General features: G+C 51.4%; 7 protein-coding genes and 3 non-coding genes across 10 annotated transcripts; 6 read left to right on the plus strand and 4 right to left on the minus strand.

Moving 5' to 3' along the window:
* The first annotated feature begins 513 nt into the window (after positions 1 to 513).
* On the plus strand, positions 514 to 585 carry P174DRAFT_t32. The gene has a single exon. It is a non-coding gene; the product is annotated as a tRNA-Met (tRNA).
* Positions 586 to 964: 379 nt separating this feature from the next.
* P174DRAFT_t33 lies at positions 965 to 1,036 on the plus strand. Its single transcript has one exon. It is a non-coding gene; the product is annotated as a tRNA-Met (tRNA).
* Positions 1,037 to 1,795: 759 nt separating this feature from the next.
* Positions 1,796 to 3,534, minus strand: P174DRAFT_385076 (zinc finger CCCH domain-containing protein; the record flags this gene model as incomplete). The annotated part of the gene is made up of 5 exons (XM_024823237.1): positions 1,796 to 2,455; positions 2,515 to 2,813; positions 2,875 to 3,175; positions 3,229 to 3,276; positions 3,337 to 3,534. The coding sequence occupies 5 exons, from the start codon at positions 3,532 to 3,534 to the stop codon at positions 1,796 to 1,798; spliced, it is 1,506 nt and encodes a 501-aa protein (XP_024685837.1).
* Positions 3,535 to 4,081: 547 nt separating this feature from the next.
* P174DRAFT_t56 lies at positions 4,082 to 4,153 on the minus strand. The gene has a single exon. It is a non-coding gene; the product is annotated as a tRNA-Met (tRNA).
* Positions 4,154 to 4,531: 378 nt separating this feature from the next.
* Positions 4,532 to 6,028, minus strand: P174DRAFT_439050 (uncharacterized protein). Its single transcript, XM_024826695.1, has 3 exons — positions 5,507 to 6,028; positions 4,740 to 5,451; positions 4,532 to 4,713 (listed from the first exon to the last, which is right to left on the minus strand). Exons 1-3 carry the CDS (start codon positions 5,842 to 5,844, stop codon positions 4,633 to 4,635), a joined length of 1,131 nt encoding a protein of 376 aa, XP_024685838.1. The 5' UTR covers positions 5,845 to 6,028; the 3' UTR covers positions 4,532 to 4,632.
* An 852-nt stretch (positions 6,029 to 6,880) lies between these two features.
* P174DRAFT_501868 (alpha/beta hydrolase) lies at positions 6,881 to 8,150 on the plus strand (the record flags this gene model as incomplete). Its single annotated transcript, XM_024831053.1, has 2 exons — positions 6,881 to 7,068; positions 7,148 to 8,150. 2 exons carry the CDS (start codon positions 6,881 to 6,883, stop codon positions 8,148 to 8,150), a joined length of 1,191 nt encoding a protein of 396 aa, XP_024685839.1.
* Positions 8,151 to 8,406: 256 nt separating this feature from the next.
* On the plus strand, positions 8,407 to 8,801 carry P174DRAFT_418221 (uncharacterized protein; the record flags this gene model as incomplete). Its single annotated transcript, XM_024824670.1, has 4 exons — positions 8,407 to 8,415; positions 8,478 to 8,518; positions 8,584 to 8,652; positions 8,708 to 8,801. 4 exons carry the CDS (start codon positions 8,407 to 8,409, stop codon positions 8,799 to 8,801), a joined length of 213 nt encoding a protein of 70 aa, XP_024685840.1.
* P174DRAFT_439051 (serine hydrolase domain-containing protein) lies at positions 8,791 to 10,184 on the minus strand. The gene is made up of 2 exons (XM_024826696.1): positions 9,412 to 10,184; positions 8,791 to 9,370 (listed from the first exon to the last, which is right to left on the minus strand). Exons 1-2 carry the CDS (start codon positions 10,036 to 10,038, stop codon positions 8,888 to 8,890), a joined length of 1,110 nt encoding a protein of 369 aa, XP_024685841.1. The 5' UTR covers positions 10,039 to 10,184; the 3' UTR covers positions 8,791 to 8,887.
* A 175-nt stretch (positions 10,185 to 10,359) lies between these two features.
* On the plus strand, positions 10,360 to 12,562 carry P174DRAFT_501870 (MFS transporter; the record flags this gene model as incomplete). The annotated part of the gene is made up of 3 exons (XM_024831054.1): positions 10,360 to 11,096; positions 11,154 to 12,272; positions 12,325 to 12,562. The coding sequence occupies exons 1-3, from the start codon at positions 10,777 to 10,779 to the stop codon at positions 12,560 to 12,562; spliced, it is 1,677 nt and encodes a 558-aa protein (XP_024685842.1). The 5' UTR covers positions 10,360 to 10,776.
* A 715-nt stretch (positions 12,563 to 13,277) lies between these two features.
* Positions 13,278 to 14,158, plus strand: P174DRAFT_477203 (uncharacterized protein; the record flags this gene model as incomplete). Its single annotated transcript, XM_024830671.1, has 3 exons — positions 13,278 to 13,426; positions 13,480 to 13,578; positions 13,633 to 14,158. The coding sequence occupies 3 exons, from the start codon at positions 13,278 to 13,280 to the stop codon at positions 14,027 to 14,029; spliced, it is 645 nt and encodes a 214-aa protein (XP_024685843.1). The 3' UTR covers positions 14,030 to 14,158.
* Positions 14,159 to 14,234: the final 76 nt, after the last annotated feature.

Raw genomic sequence — 14,234 nt, forward strand, 5'->3', positions numbered from 1 at the left:
CGCGCCGAGACTCGTCGAATTGAGGTTGAGCTCGCAGGAGGTGTTCATGCTGGTTCCTCCACTCATATTGAAACCATTTGATAAAGTCGCAACCAGTGAGGAGTTATGGTTTGCGACTGCTTCATATTCAAAACACTTGTTACCATAGGACTAGGCCTCAATGATCCGAGGACCAATTGTTTGAACTATTTAGTGGTCCAGTACTCGCTGAATTGCCTCCATGGTCCATCAATAGGAGCGAAGTACGAACTGCAATCGTACCATAGCTGGAATGACTGTCTCATACGAAACTTACCTTTTCGCTTAGGTTGTAGAGAAGAACCAGCACGAAAAGCAGACTAGGCGTTCTGAAGTCATCACATTGACTAGGGCGCGATATATCTAATGCATGCTACCAGGAGTAATGAGGAAAGATAGTCCTCTATGCCATAACTTATTCTCGGGGTGAAGTTCAGCAGGTTGATTGGAGCTGGTACTTGAGTTCTCAACAGAACATGAATGCCAAGACAAGCAAGCATGTTAGCTCAGGGGAAGAGCGCCGGGCTCATAACCCGGAGGTCCCTGGATCGAAACCAGGACATGCTATCTGACTCTTTTTTTTCCCTGCCCATTCCATCGTCCCATCATACCTTGCCCATCATTCTTTTTTTCATCTTTCAGTCTGTCTATCCTTTAATTACTAAGTATTACTTTCATAGCCCCTCAAAATGTCAGAGGCCCTTCAATGTGCTGTGACTATACTCAGGCAGATGTAGTGAAATGAAGCTCAGTCTTGGACGTTCCTGACCATCTTTGACCTGGATCCTGGAAAAAGTACAGGCACTTGGTCATCCCCCCCATTCTTTCCAGCAATGAGCAATTTGTAATGAGCAGTCGCTCTTTTGAATGAGCCACAAATTGCAATACGAAGGTAATCGCTGCCATAGGCCTATGTAACCAAAAGCAGAGAAGAACATTAATCCCAAGCATGTTAGCTCAGGGGAAGAGCGCCGGGCTCATAACCCGGAGGTCCCTGGATCGAAACCAGGACATGCTATCTGAATTCTTTTTCTTTTTTTCCTTTCCCATTGTGGTTGACGAAGTCACACCCTTTTTTTAAGCTGATACGTTCCCGGATAAGCTCATAACAAGGTAAAAATGCGGTGATCTTCTATTCACGGAGAAGATGCATTAAACTAGACTATGACACTTTAATTACCCTTGCCCAGGGCCGCTGTGGACTACCCCTAAACCTCGTGAAACTTGCATAGCGATTCTCCTTTCTTGAGGTAACGATTGCTGGCTCTGAGCCAACAGTCCACTTCCTTGCTGGGCTCTGCAGGAAATCATACTCGCACATGGCTATACGACAACCTATTGTCGTTTGACCCCTGATCAAAGAAGGTTGATCACGTTTCACGTAGCGAATCGGACCAAGGAAGAAATAATAAGTCCAAGACCACCAGCGCAAGTAAGACCACGCACGTATTGAGCCCTATTCATCCCATATGGACAATATCAGCAATCTTCCAAAGGCAAGCATGATTAGCGTTGTAAAAGACCATGACTGTCCAATGATACAAGCTGGGGCACCGAGTACCCGACCAGCTGCCTTCTGTCAGTGAGCGTAGTCCGTGTAGGACCAAGGCGATCTCCTTTTCCCGCGTCATTTAAACTGCTCATGTTCCAGGGTTTAGTGGGTAACATAATCTAGATCAATCTGCATCGAGTCATCGTTGTAGTTCGTTGTCCGCTTATCAACGATGATGATTTCGAGTGACGCAAAGATAGTTCTTTGTGAACCAAAATCAAAAGGTTATAGTAGGTCGTTGTTCCAAGTAGGACTGACTTCGGCTCCTTCGCCCGAAGAATCGGGAAGCTTTTCAAACTCGATCAATTTTAACCCCGAGTTTGCCTCACTAGGTGTCGTTTCGCTTTGGTCGTCATGTTCGACTGGCGCAAGCCAATTTGCAACTGTAATGTCCATAGTGTGAGTATCACGGCCGAACTTAGACCATTTGGTGCACTTGCACCCTTCCTTCTGGCACATATGGCCTAAATAGCACTTCAGAGACCGACATTGGGGACCCCTGGGACACGGACGCTGCCGCATCATGTATCTCATGACGGCGAGACACGCGGGGTCGACATCACTAGTACTGTGGTCGAACTCGCAACTAAGGTCACTGCACTCCCCACCGAGGTTGAATTTGTTGCATAGTTTCTGTTGTTTGATACGTCGGTTATAGGTCTCCCACGCTGCCTTAGATGGCATGGGGCAGTAAGTATCGATACGATCACCGTCTTTATTGACCGGGATGAGTTTCTCGGCTGTCGAGTCTATGGAGGGAAGATACTTGGCGTAGTGCCGCACCGTTGACAAAGTCTGTGACGGTGTACCTTCCTGCGTTCTAGAAAGTTGTTGGCCTGGCATTGTATGGTCCTTGGTACAACTATTGCCATATTTGCAGATGCCCTATATCGACGTCATTAGCTTGTTGCTTTTTCCAGGAAGGTAATATGGGACCCAAATACTTTTTGAAAATGTTTGCAGACTGGGGCCCTAGGAGCCGAAGCGAAAGCTGTAGTAGGAGAAGGAGCAGAAGCTGGAGGTTGACGTTCGCCCAAGGGAGCGGACATGAATACTTCTGGCATCTCCCCGATCGGCAAATCCAGTGTTTTGAAATCTAGATGAAAGGAGGCAGCTTTGAGAAGAGTAATACGATTGCGTTTGGCAATATAAGGAGTCAACAGGGAGAGGTAACCTGTATCATGGCAGCCCGCGAAGAAAATGTGCTTGCACTGACTATTATCGGCAAACAAGCGAAACATCTCTTCCCGTAACAAGCAATCAGTCTCGATGAGCGCAAGTTCGTGAATTCTGCGAAACCATACCTCTAATCTTGAAGTCTGCGCCCTCCTTCTTTTCGCCCGCGTCGATGAAATCGAACAGATCCTGAGAGCGAGTGAAATTGGATGCAAACGTCGACAAAGAACGTGCCTCGAAGCCCACCAGTCCAGCACGGGCCAGAGTCTTCGACAGGGCCAGGAGGTTGCAGTAGATCCTCACCATTACTCGGCATTGACCTGCCTGGTCCGGGAGTCGTTCGTGCAAAAGTCTTCTAATGGACTCGCTCATGAGCTGAGCGGCAGTGACGCCTCCATCGCTGCCCGCCTTGATCAGGTGCTCCTTGAACTTGATACCGTCAGCTCTACGGAAGCTCCATCAGAGGGAGTCTAACTACTCACCAGATATCCATCGCCATCTACCAGCACCAGGACGAAGGGGTTACGTTCCTGCCAGATTACTGTAAGAAGTCAAGAATCTCTTGTGTCGTAAGGCGGACTTGAGCTCACCTGTCCTTTGGCTAGATTCTTCCATTTCTCTCGGTTTGCTTTTTCCTCCTCGTAATCGCTCTTAAGACCATTGTAACTCTGCAGCAGGGATTGGAATTGCTGCAGTAGATTTTGAAGATTCTCATGATGCTTTTGGTCCTCGCGTACGGCGGTACCGACTTGGCCTTCCAAAGCGCGAATTTCAGCTTCGCTCAACATTTTCTCTGCCGTATTGAGAAGCGTTAAGCGATATCTGGCGAAACTGTCAAGGCAAGTACATGGGCAATTTGATTTCCCTTAGCACGTGAGCCCTTCACCATGTAGAAGGTTGAAGAATTGAGAAGTATGCTGAAGCAGAAGGAAATAGGTGAGCAATGAGTCTTATGGAAGAAGAATTATGCAGCTTTCTGGGCCCAATTTGACTGATAACAGCATTGGGCTGGTGTTGACAGCAGGCTCCCATTCATATTGTTTAGCTGCAAAAACACAAGGCAGTTAGCCGAACGGAGACTACCAGAAACTTTGTGCCTTGTGGGTACGGAGGCCCACTGGGTGAATGGCCTGAGTCTGTCGACCAGTTGCCAACTTTAGTATACTCCGTGCCTTTGCTTGCTATTCTCTTATCGGGGGAAATGGCATGGAGAACATAACGAATAACACAAGTCATTTCAGTCTCAAAATGGATACTTTCGCGTGGACTGGCTTACCATAGTAAAGCGTATAAGGATAGAAGGGAATCAAAAATCAAAACAAAAAAGATATCAAATAGCATGTCCTGGTTTCGATCCAGGGACCTCCGGGTTATGAGCCCGGCGCTCTTCCCCTGAGCTAACATGCTTGGGATTGATGAAAACAAATGTCGTATTTTGATTTATAAACCAAATGTTACTGATAAAAATTGTACCTACAGAATTAGAGTGAGTACGGACTGTCATCGCATGAATTGAATCAATCTGTGAGGGTAGGTAATAATTGGTGTCAAGGTTTAAGCAGCCTCTCCGCTTCATAGTATAATCTCCACTCTAAAATAAAATTGATTCCCCGTTGGGGTGGAACAATGTGATTTCTTCAGGCAAGGAAACACTTCCTCAAATATTTATCTATACGGATGTTGTCATCAAGAACACAATAGGGCGCCGACAACATTACGACAGCAACCTGCTTTATCGACGAACGGGTACGATCTATGAGGCGTTGACTAATGTCCAAACTCAGCAAGACTTTTCACCGGTTTCAATTGCTGATAGTATCTCAGGTCCAGCCAGAACATGAACCCCATGAACATCACGGAGAACCCACCACAGAACACAAATACAATCAAGAAGTTTTCTTCTCTCGTGATGTCTTCTTCATACCTCCAGTCTCATAGATGATCAACTCATCGCGTTCCCACATCAACTCGACCGCAGCCCCACCGGCCCGACCAGGGTCACCAATAACACGACCTTCTTTAGCAAATCAAGCCATCCAACCTTGCCATAAACAACCAGATGAGCAGTTTTATACAGACTCAAGGCCCAAACCAGCACGCCCGCGGAGCCGATCAGATAATCCCAGCGCAGGAACACATGTACACCCTCCCCGATGTCGCTCACTTGCAATGCTGGCTTTGTCCAGGGCAAGGCAATCTGGAACACCTTGAACGGATGCAAAGCCGCTAACAGCCGCTTCTCAAAAATGAGGGGTGCAAGCACAGTAGCCAGAGAGACGATCCACGAGATGAGATGGGTCAACGCAGCGTTGGCGAATGCAAAGGCATACACGAATCGCAGCGACCGGAGATTCGCTCGCTCACCTTCAACCGACCGATCATTGCTCACAAAGGGACCGAAGACAAAGTTGATTATGGTGAGAGCAATCGCAACGTATGCCGGCCAGGGATGCCAGGAGGCAATGAAGATCTGCTTCATGTCGACGGTGACTTGCTCCGAAACAGGCAGAATCATCAGCAATGTAGGAACCATGAATCCAAGGATAAAGACCAGAGGGATGGCATTCAGAACTGTGCGAGGAATGCGGATGTTCTCAGCATTAGGGTTGCGCGCGGTGACGGAGCTGTACAGCTGGAAAGCGCAGTACAGGGGCGTGGCGAAGGCGAAGGTGAGTACCTGCGCTAGGAGGCCGAAGATCGTGGGACTGTCTTCCTGTCAGCTTCTTCTGTCATAGATGTATGTGACTGAGGGTTACCGACAATGCAGCGATCGTCCAGGCATTTCCACGTCTCCAGGACTCCAGAGTCACGAGCGTCCAGGCAGCACCAAAGGTGCCAGAGAAGGCGACGGAATGCAGCGTCAGGGTAGGATTACTGCCATCCGTGGCAGGCCAGAAAAAGGTGGTCAACGCAGCCAGCACATTATCCACCTGCGCAATACCCGTGTAGACGGTGCGCAGAGGCTCGTTGCTGCCTGGCAGTGTCTTTGCCGAGATGGCTTCCTGTGCCAGACGATTCAAGCCATTGATTTCGGCGAAGTAGAAGATGGCGTACAGCGCGAACACGCTGAGCAGGGGAAGGACTAGCTTAGCCGTCATCTTGCATGCAATGGACGTTCTGGTACGTAAGGCGACCGGCATACGAGTGAGACGTTTTAGAACGTTGGCATTGACAAATTTATAATTGATTCTCAAGATCTCAATCTTACTTTCTGAGCTCGGTTGACAGCGGCATGGACTCACACAACATATTTCCTGAATTGGCAAGCCTTGCGAATAGTGTGGAGGAATAATGGATCACCAGCCAATGTTTGGGGTTTCAGGTGTTCATGTCTGCCGCAATAGATCTCCAAGCTTTATACCGAGGCAGTGGGAACGATCACAATCTCCGGTCGGAAAGGAACACGGTCAGTGCACATCATCCACAATTCACATGGTGATAGGTTCGCCAAATGTTCTAATGTCTCGATTCACAATGGCTGGCCTATCGTCCTAGAAGACCATAAATGGTACCTTTGTTGGCGACCCATGACACTTTTCCTGCAAGCGAATTGTGTCTGCGAAATTCATGTCAATAAATAATGGCATCCTCCCCTTAAGCTGCTGTCTAGGTATTGGTATCTCGACACAGACACGCTAATCCCCGATTCTTTTTGTTCTGCATCTGTTCGAAGAACCACCAAGCTCGCAATATGGTCTCCGATCTGGTGTCTTGAGCACCGCTGGGAGTGAAGAACGTGTGCGCTGTGCGATCCCACCGCTGGCTTTGGAACAAGTTTAAACACCGGCCAAATGTCGCGAGCCGTCATAGGGAAATGACCCGTGGTGATCTCGAGGATCGATCGGATCAGTCGCTATATCGCATGGATCGATATGAAAAAGCCAGGCAGATGTGTGCTTTATACACCAACGCAGGCGATCAAAACGGGTTCGGAATTCAATCCGTTCTGAAAGTGGTTATACATATGAAGCGAGCCAAATGCTTCTCGAACCGTCGCGGTGAACAGATCTACGGATTTCAGCCTGAATGCAAACACTCCGGTTGATATCAGGCTATATAAAGAATTATGGCGGCGCGTTGAATGCAGTATCATTCTCATGAGTAGGTTCTCTCGCAGAGGAGAGATATTGGACGATGGAGTCTCTCCCGGAACCTAATCCAGTTAAGAAACTCACAATCGCTGAATATCTTCAAATTGCCGTGACAGTTTGCTTTCGAGTGCCATGGACCGTCTTGACTACTCTCTTGCGCCGCTGGGCGCCATGGTCTACTTATCACCCGCCCCCGCTTAGGGAACACATCTTCCGGCACGTCATGACCTGGTGTGTATCTATCAAAACCAATCCTTGACTATGTGTTTCTGTATCGATGAATATTCATACGTTGTCAATTCTCTCGTAGTCTGGGAAACAACACCCCCGGATCGCTCTGGGACAACGTCGCCGATCGAACCGGCCAGGACCTGCTCACCTCGAACCGCTACGGGCATCTCAAACGCCAGATCTACCAGAGCGTGCGCAGAGCAGACTTCTGCGGCTTCTGGCTTTGCCGTGGACTGTCAGCCGAGGCGATCCACCCCCGCGATGCGGATCTGGTGCTCTTCCACTGCCACGGCGGCGGATACGTGAGCTTCCACCCGTCTGCCGGAGCGCCAGAACACCTTTTCATGGCGGAGCTTCTCCAACGGCGCGGGCTAACGGTCGCCATTTTCTCGCTGGACTACACTCTCGCCCCGGCAGCGACGTTTCCGAAACAGCGGGACGAAGCGATTGCCGCCTACGACTGGATCAACAAGGAGTTAGGCGTGGACGCATCCAAGATCGTGGTGATCGGCGATTCTGCCGGGGGCCATCTGATCGTGTCTCTACTGACAGGCCTTCACCAGCGCTATCAGGGGCCCAACGATGAACGCGGCGATCACCATCGAGACCGACCCACCGGAGCAATCCTGGTCAGCCCCTGGTTGAATCTACAGACGTCCCATCCACGCGCGCTGGCGCTCCACTGGGAGGAGCGGCTCTTCAAACGCTCGCTAGACAAATGCTGCGAGCAGGTGATGCGGGACACACCCGCCAACATCGCCGAAGTGTACAGCAACTTCGCAGTCGACGTGGCAGCGCGCGGATCCTGGAAGGAGATACTCCCCGACCGCACGTGGGTCTCGGCCGGGGCGGAGGAGCTGGTATTCCTGTACGACATTGAGGATTTCGTGGCGCATGCACGGCGTAACGGGGCGGAAATCGCGGTGGATGTGACTGAAGGCAAGAATCATACGTGGCAGTGCTCCGAGGCGCTCGGGCAGCATCCGAGATTACTGGCGATGAAGCCCGGGGAGGATGACGAGGGGCTGATGAGGGGGTATCGTCGGATAGCGGAGGAGATTCTGAAGCTTGTCGATCGATGACAATGTGGCTGGGATGATTATCTAGATGAAGCGCGTGGGATGATGGAATGAAGGGAGATCTGTTTCATTGGTGGGGGGCACGGCTCATCTGCGGAGTGATATCATATATCAAGATCCAGTTTCAGATCATAACATCAATCATCTATATAAGGTCGACAACTTATGGACCTTTTTCTGGCAATCCAGACAGGATATCCCAACCCTAATTATCTTCCCAAAGAACCAATCCGTCATCTACAGACTACAACCTATCAAAATGCCTGCTGTTATGGCAAGTCTCACAACTCCGTCGAGCGAAATCGATCTTCTAACAGTCACGGGAATTAGATCACCCTTAACTCAAGTGCGACCGACGACCAAATCAAACAGTAAGTGTCGCTGTCGCACTAGCGATGCCAGGCCATGCCATGCACTGACAAACCTGACAACCCAGGGTGAAAGACAAAATCACCTCAAGCGGCGGCAGCATCAAATCGGACTTTGAACTAGTCAAGGGCTTCACGTTCGTCTACCCGTTCTGAGACAGTGGATTGCGTTAACTAACGAGGTCATTCCAGTGCCGAGGTTCCAGACGGGATGGTGGGCACCTTGTCGAGCCATGACCTTATTGAGAATGTGGAGGAGGATGCGAACGTTAGCACTCAGCGATAGATATAGACATAGAGATACCTTCTGTACGATATGAGATCTAGGTATAGATACAAACTATATACACCTCCAGGAGATAGAGGCATCCATCATGGCTTATACGCATCCAACGCCGCATACACAGCATTGACATACTTCACTGTGCGTGGACTTCCCAGCGTCCCAGCCCCCATCTTATTCAACGTATATGTAATCGTCACCTTACGATCGAGATCCATGATGGCGATTGACCCACCCCAGCCTCCCCAAAAACACACTTTCCCTTGCGGTATCCACTCTAACGCCTTATTCTCCGGCACCGGTAAGCCCATGCCAATCCCAAACCGGAGAAAGGCCCCCAGGACCAGATCCACGCCGCTGACCTGCTCCTGGAAGATCAGATCGATCGTTTGCGGTGAGAGGAAGCGCTTCCCGTTCACGCTTCCGCCCAGCGTAACCATGGAGGCAATCTTGTTGATCGCTCGCGCATTGCCGAATCCGCCTGTCGCACCTTGCTCCGCGCGCCGGAACTCAGGCGTCATGCTCGCCGTCGCGTCGGCGGGGGTCCCGCGGAATGCGCGCATAGTGATACTCTGCGGATCGAGGGGGGAAACTCTATTGCAGGCGGGGCCACGATATCTGCCGTGCGCGGCCAGTCCTTCTCCGCGACGCCGAGCTGGAAATCCGCACCGAGCGGGGTCGCAAGCTCGTCAGCGATGAACTGCGTCAGCGACTTGCCTGAGACGCGCCGGACCAGCTCGCCGAGTAGGAAGCCCTGGGACGAGAGGTGGTATCCAGAGGCGGAGCCGGGCGTCCACCATGGCTGTTGCTGGATGAGTTCCTGCGTGGCCAGGGGCGTGTCGTAGTATTCTTCTGGGGACAGGGGCGGATCCCAGGCGGGTAGGCCGGCGGCATGGCTGAGGAGATGGCGGACCTCGATGTCCTGCTTGCCATGCGCGGCGAACTCGGGCCAGTACTGGGCGACTTTGGCGTAGGGGTCGAGCTGGCCGCGGTCGACGAGGGTGAGTGCGGCGAGGGCAGTGACGATCTTGGTGACGGACCAGACGGGGGTGATGGTGTCTCTGGTCCAGGGCTTTGTGCGCGCAGTGTCTGCGTAGCCGCCCCAGAGGTCGACGACGGTCTCGCCGTTGATGTTTACACAGATGTCGGCGCCGAGTTCCTCGCCGGAGGCGAGGCTCTCCTCAAAGAGGGCTTTGAGGGAGGAGAAGGCCGGATGGCAGGTGCTTTGGACTTGTGCCATTGTGATTTGACCTGTAGACAGATGTTGATGTTGAGAATTGAGGATGAGATGAGGCAGAGAATTTCACCATGAGGGGGACAGCGGGGTAGAGTTGTTTTATTACTCGTACTAGGCCGCCATGATTGAGTCTAGCGGGCCATCAGCTGGCCATCAGCTGGCCCTCAGCTGAGACCATCGCAGACTAGAATAGAATGTATGTTTGCTCAGGGTTAGTGCTTATATCCCCCCGAGCCACGTGTACGCAGAACCAATCGGATTGATGGGTCATGAATCATGACATTCGATCCTTATCGACGGAATCACCTGGACTGAGACACAGACAGAAAATATGAAGCACACAAGCGACGATTGAAGAAGACTGTAGCTGAGGAATAAGCCTTGCCATAAGTTAGTATCAACATTCAGAAATAATATCGAGAGGGTTGTTCATAGTGCATCCAACACCAAGGTCGACTTGTATGGACATCATGTACCATGAGCCTCAATAGTGCTTTCGGGCACTTGATCTCTTTACAAACCAACATCTGAAAGACATGCTGATTCAGTCTCAATCTACATTCTGAAACCAATCAATCATGAAGCCGAAGTGTGGATAAACATTCCGAGCCGCTGTACTCAACCGTGGATGCTCCGGGTCGATGACATCAAGTCTCAAAGTGACCGAAACCACCTTGATCGCGATGTAGACCTTCTAAACCCGAATTCTGCACACAATTGCAAGTTGCGCACCTGTACAAAATGTCATCTCCCAATGTAAGAGCCAGTAGCCTCTCGCCCGCAACCTCCGACCTGGAAGAGGCTCCCACCTTCGAGGATATCCGCTCGGAGCCTGTCAGCCGGCGTCAGACCAACATCGATCTCGCTCGAGTAGAGAGTCTTCGTCTGACACACAGATCCACGGTCGGCTCCTCTGCAGGGCCAGCGCCTCGAGAAGAATGGCTTCCGTTTGGCGACGGGAAGGACTATCCTCCCCTACTACCTGATCCGGAGAAATACGTTGTTGGATTTACCGGAGTAGATGACCCAATGCACCCGCATAACTGGTCGATGTCTACAAAGTAAGTTGGCCATGAGACTCTCAGTCAGAATGCGACGCTGATGGCTGCTTGCCAAAGGGTGCTGCTGTCCGTCATCCTAGCATACATTACCTTCACTGCATCGTTTGCCAGCGCCATCTTCTCATCCGCTATCGGCGCCATCGCGGAGAAGTTTAGTATCAGTACAGAAGTTGCCACCTTAGGGGTCACGCTTTATGTGCTTGGATTCTCGGCAGGACCAACAATATGGGCCCCTGCCTCGGAGTTGATCGGGCGACGGTGGCCGATCACGATAGGAATGGTCGGATATAGTATCTTCACCATTGGGACTGCAACGGCAAAAGACACGCAGACCCTCTTCATCACCCGCTTCTTTGCAGGGCTGTTCGCCGCCAGCCCCTTTGCCATCGTGCCGGCTGCCTTTGCGGACATGTACAACAACAGCCAGAGAGGTGTAGCGATCGCCATGTTTGCAATGGCCGTCTTCGTTGGCCCCTTCGCATCGCCGTTCACCGGGGGCTTCATCACAATGAGTTACCTGGGTTGGCGATGGACCATGTACATTTCCGCCATCATGGGGTTCTTCGGTGTCCTCCTCCTGATCTTCTTCTACAAGGAAACATACGCTCCAGTGGTTCTGATGGAGAAGGCAGCAACGCTGAGGCGTCAGACACACAACTGGGGAATCCACGCAAAGCAGGATGAGGTCGAGCTTGAGCTTAACGATCTGATCACGAATAACTTCAGCCGGCCCATTCGCATGCTTCTGACCGAGCCGATCGTGTTCCTCATCACAATCTACATGTCATTCATATACGGGATCTTGTATGCACTGCTCGGAGCCTATCCGATCGTGTTCCAACGCACCCACAGAATGAATCTGGGCGTGGGTGGCCTGCCGTTCATCGGCCTGATCGTGGGCGAGTTCGCTGGCGGAGTCTACTCCTTGATTGACGCCAGGAATTATGTGCGCAAACTGCGCAATAACAACGACATTCCTGTCCCCGAGTGGCGACTACCACCGGCCATCGTCGGCGGTATGGCCTTCACGATCGGCCTGTTCTGGTACGGCTGGACGGGCTGGACACGCTCGATCCACTGGATGGCTCCCACGGCTTCCGGGGTATTCACCGGATTCGGAATCTATGTCATCTTTCTGCAGTGCTTTAACTATTTGATTGACTCGTACCTTCAATTGTGAGTACGTACCCGGTGCGTTCGGTTTCGAGCCGTGTGTTAATGTGTACAGTGCGGCATCGGTCTTCGCTGCCAACACCATCCTTCGATCAGCGGTTGGCGCTGGTTTCCCACTCTTTTCGCGCCAGCTCTTTACGAACCTTGGAGTGCAATGGGCAGGAACGTTATTGGGATGCTTGGCGTTCATTATGATTCCAATTCCGTTGGCTTTTATCAAGTTTGGTCCCAGGCTAAGGCGGCGAAGCAGGTTTGCTCCGTCGCCAGTTGTGTTCGAAGAGAAATCGGGGTAGTTCTGAACAAGAGGGATCCTTGAATTCATTGCAACTTTGCAGGAGGATGATCAATGTTGTACAGGCAGCTGGACGAAGGGCGCAACATCTGCAACAACTAGCGAGATGATATAAACAAAAGAGAGGAAACGAGACAAACAAACAGACTGACCATCCAGCTGACCATCTCAACCATCCTTCGATTCGCAAGGCAAGGCAATAGCGGACACAGGATGCAGACACTCTGATCATCAGTGCTGGCACTGAACTGTTAGCCGCATCATTTTGATTTCGATTATCTTCCTGGACACTTTTAAGCTTTACTTCTCTGCTTACCTCCCCGGCTTTAAGCTGCACTTCCCCTGCTTTTATTTCCGTAGGCTTACATCCGGTTGCATGATGATGTCGGATTTAGTGGTTGGGAGTCCCTGAATCAGAAATAGTGATACTATTTACTGCATCTGGCCATGATCGCCGCCAACAGCTTCGTGACAACTGTTTAATCCGCACCTCCAATGCAGACCGTCTCTTCGTTGGATCACGATGGCCCCAGGTATTAGATTGCTGAGAAGAGTCAATAAGACAAGGGCCAAGATGCGCTAACGAATGTATGAAAGGGAATAAGAGGCCCTCCGTTTGGAGAAGAGGAGATTGTCCATCCCGCTTATTTATTACATTGTGTCATCGCGAGTTCAAAAACTTCATTCAATTCCCGTGTTCTATTGAAGCTTGCAAGATGGTGATGCTCCGATTGACCGCCGAGCAGTACCAGAAGCTGCTGATCCTGGTAGACGAGAAGACGTGCATTGGCAAGACCTATATCATCACCGGCGGCAACTCGGGCCTGGGCCTCGAGATGGCGAGACACGTCGCTGCGTTGGCCGAGTGTGTCGTGCTAGCAAGCTCAACACCAAGCCCACTCTCATCTTCATTGTCAGTGTCCCTGAGTGCATCGCCAAGGGCAAGATGGACAAGAGCCGCAATGGCGTCATCTTTGACGGGCTCAACGACCAGAAGCGGGCGGATATGGACTCGAGGTGAGATTTACACTCCTATCCCGTCTTCTGGACTTGCAACTGACATGGTTAAAGATACGCCCTCATCAAGCTCGTAGAAGAGTGCGCCGTACGCCAGTTCGCAGCCCTCTGCCCAGCCGAGTGCACAGGCGTCGTCATCACCATGGTCGCGCCTGGGCTCTGCTCCACCGGCCTCGGCCGCGACACCCGGACCTTCACCAAGATCATGCACGAGGCGCTCCGGGCCATGATGGCACGAACCGCAGAGGAGGGCAGCCGCACCATCCTACACGGGCTGCTGGTGGGCGAGGAGGGTCACGACGAGCTGCTGTCCGGCTGCAAGATCGAGGAGTGCAGGGGGCCCACGTGGCTCACCAACGAGGAGGGCCAGAAACTGCAAAAGGGCATCTGGGACGAGCTGGTTTCCAGGCTGGAGACTGTGCAGCCCGGCTGTATTTCACAGCTCAAGTAGAACTTTTCTATCATCCCCCGAGCCGTACCACAATCCCCGATATGCATTCCAAGCGACTAGAAGTATGTTACAGTAATATTAATGACCCACTTTCGTGATGATCCTCATGAATTGCCTCATGGAATCTCTCTGCTCTCTAGTCGTACATCTTCCCATAGGCGGTGACCTGGAGCTCCGTGCAACGCGAATATCCAAGGAAACTGAC

The sequence above is a fragment of the Aspergillus novofumigatus genome (genome assembly GCF_002847465.1).
Source record: "Aspergillus novofumigatus IBT 16806 chromosome Unknown P174scaffold_2, whole genome shotgun sequence".
NCBI classification, from domain to species: domain Eukaryota; kingdom Fungi; phylum Ascomycota; class Eurotiomycetes; order Eurotiales; family Aspergillaceae; genus Aspergillus; species Aspergillus novofumigatus.

Coding starts and splice junctions, on each gene's coding strand:
- P174DRAFT_439051 (XM_024826696.1), bottom strand. CDS start 10,038: ATGGCACAAGTCCAAAGCACCTGCCATCCGGCCTTCTCCTCCCTCAAA. Junction 9,371..9,411: donor GGCCGCGCACGGCAGATATC/GTGGCCCCGCCT, acceptor CTCGATCCGCAG/AGTATCACTATGCGCGCATT.
- P174DRAFT_439050 (XM_024826695.1), bottom strand. CDS start 5,844: ATGACGGCTAAGCTAGTCCTTCCCCTGCTCAGCGTGTTCGCGCTGTAC. Junction 5,452..5,506: donor GCCTGGACGATCGCTGCATT/GTCGGTAACCCT, acceptor ACAGGAAGACAG/TCCCACGATCTTCGGCCTCC. Junction 4,714..4,739: donor TCGTGTTATTGGTGACCCTG/GTCGGGCCGGTG, acceptor GCTGCGGTCGAG/TTGATGTGGGAACGCGATGA.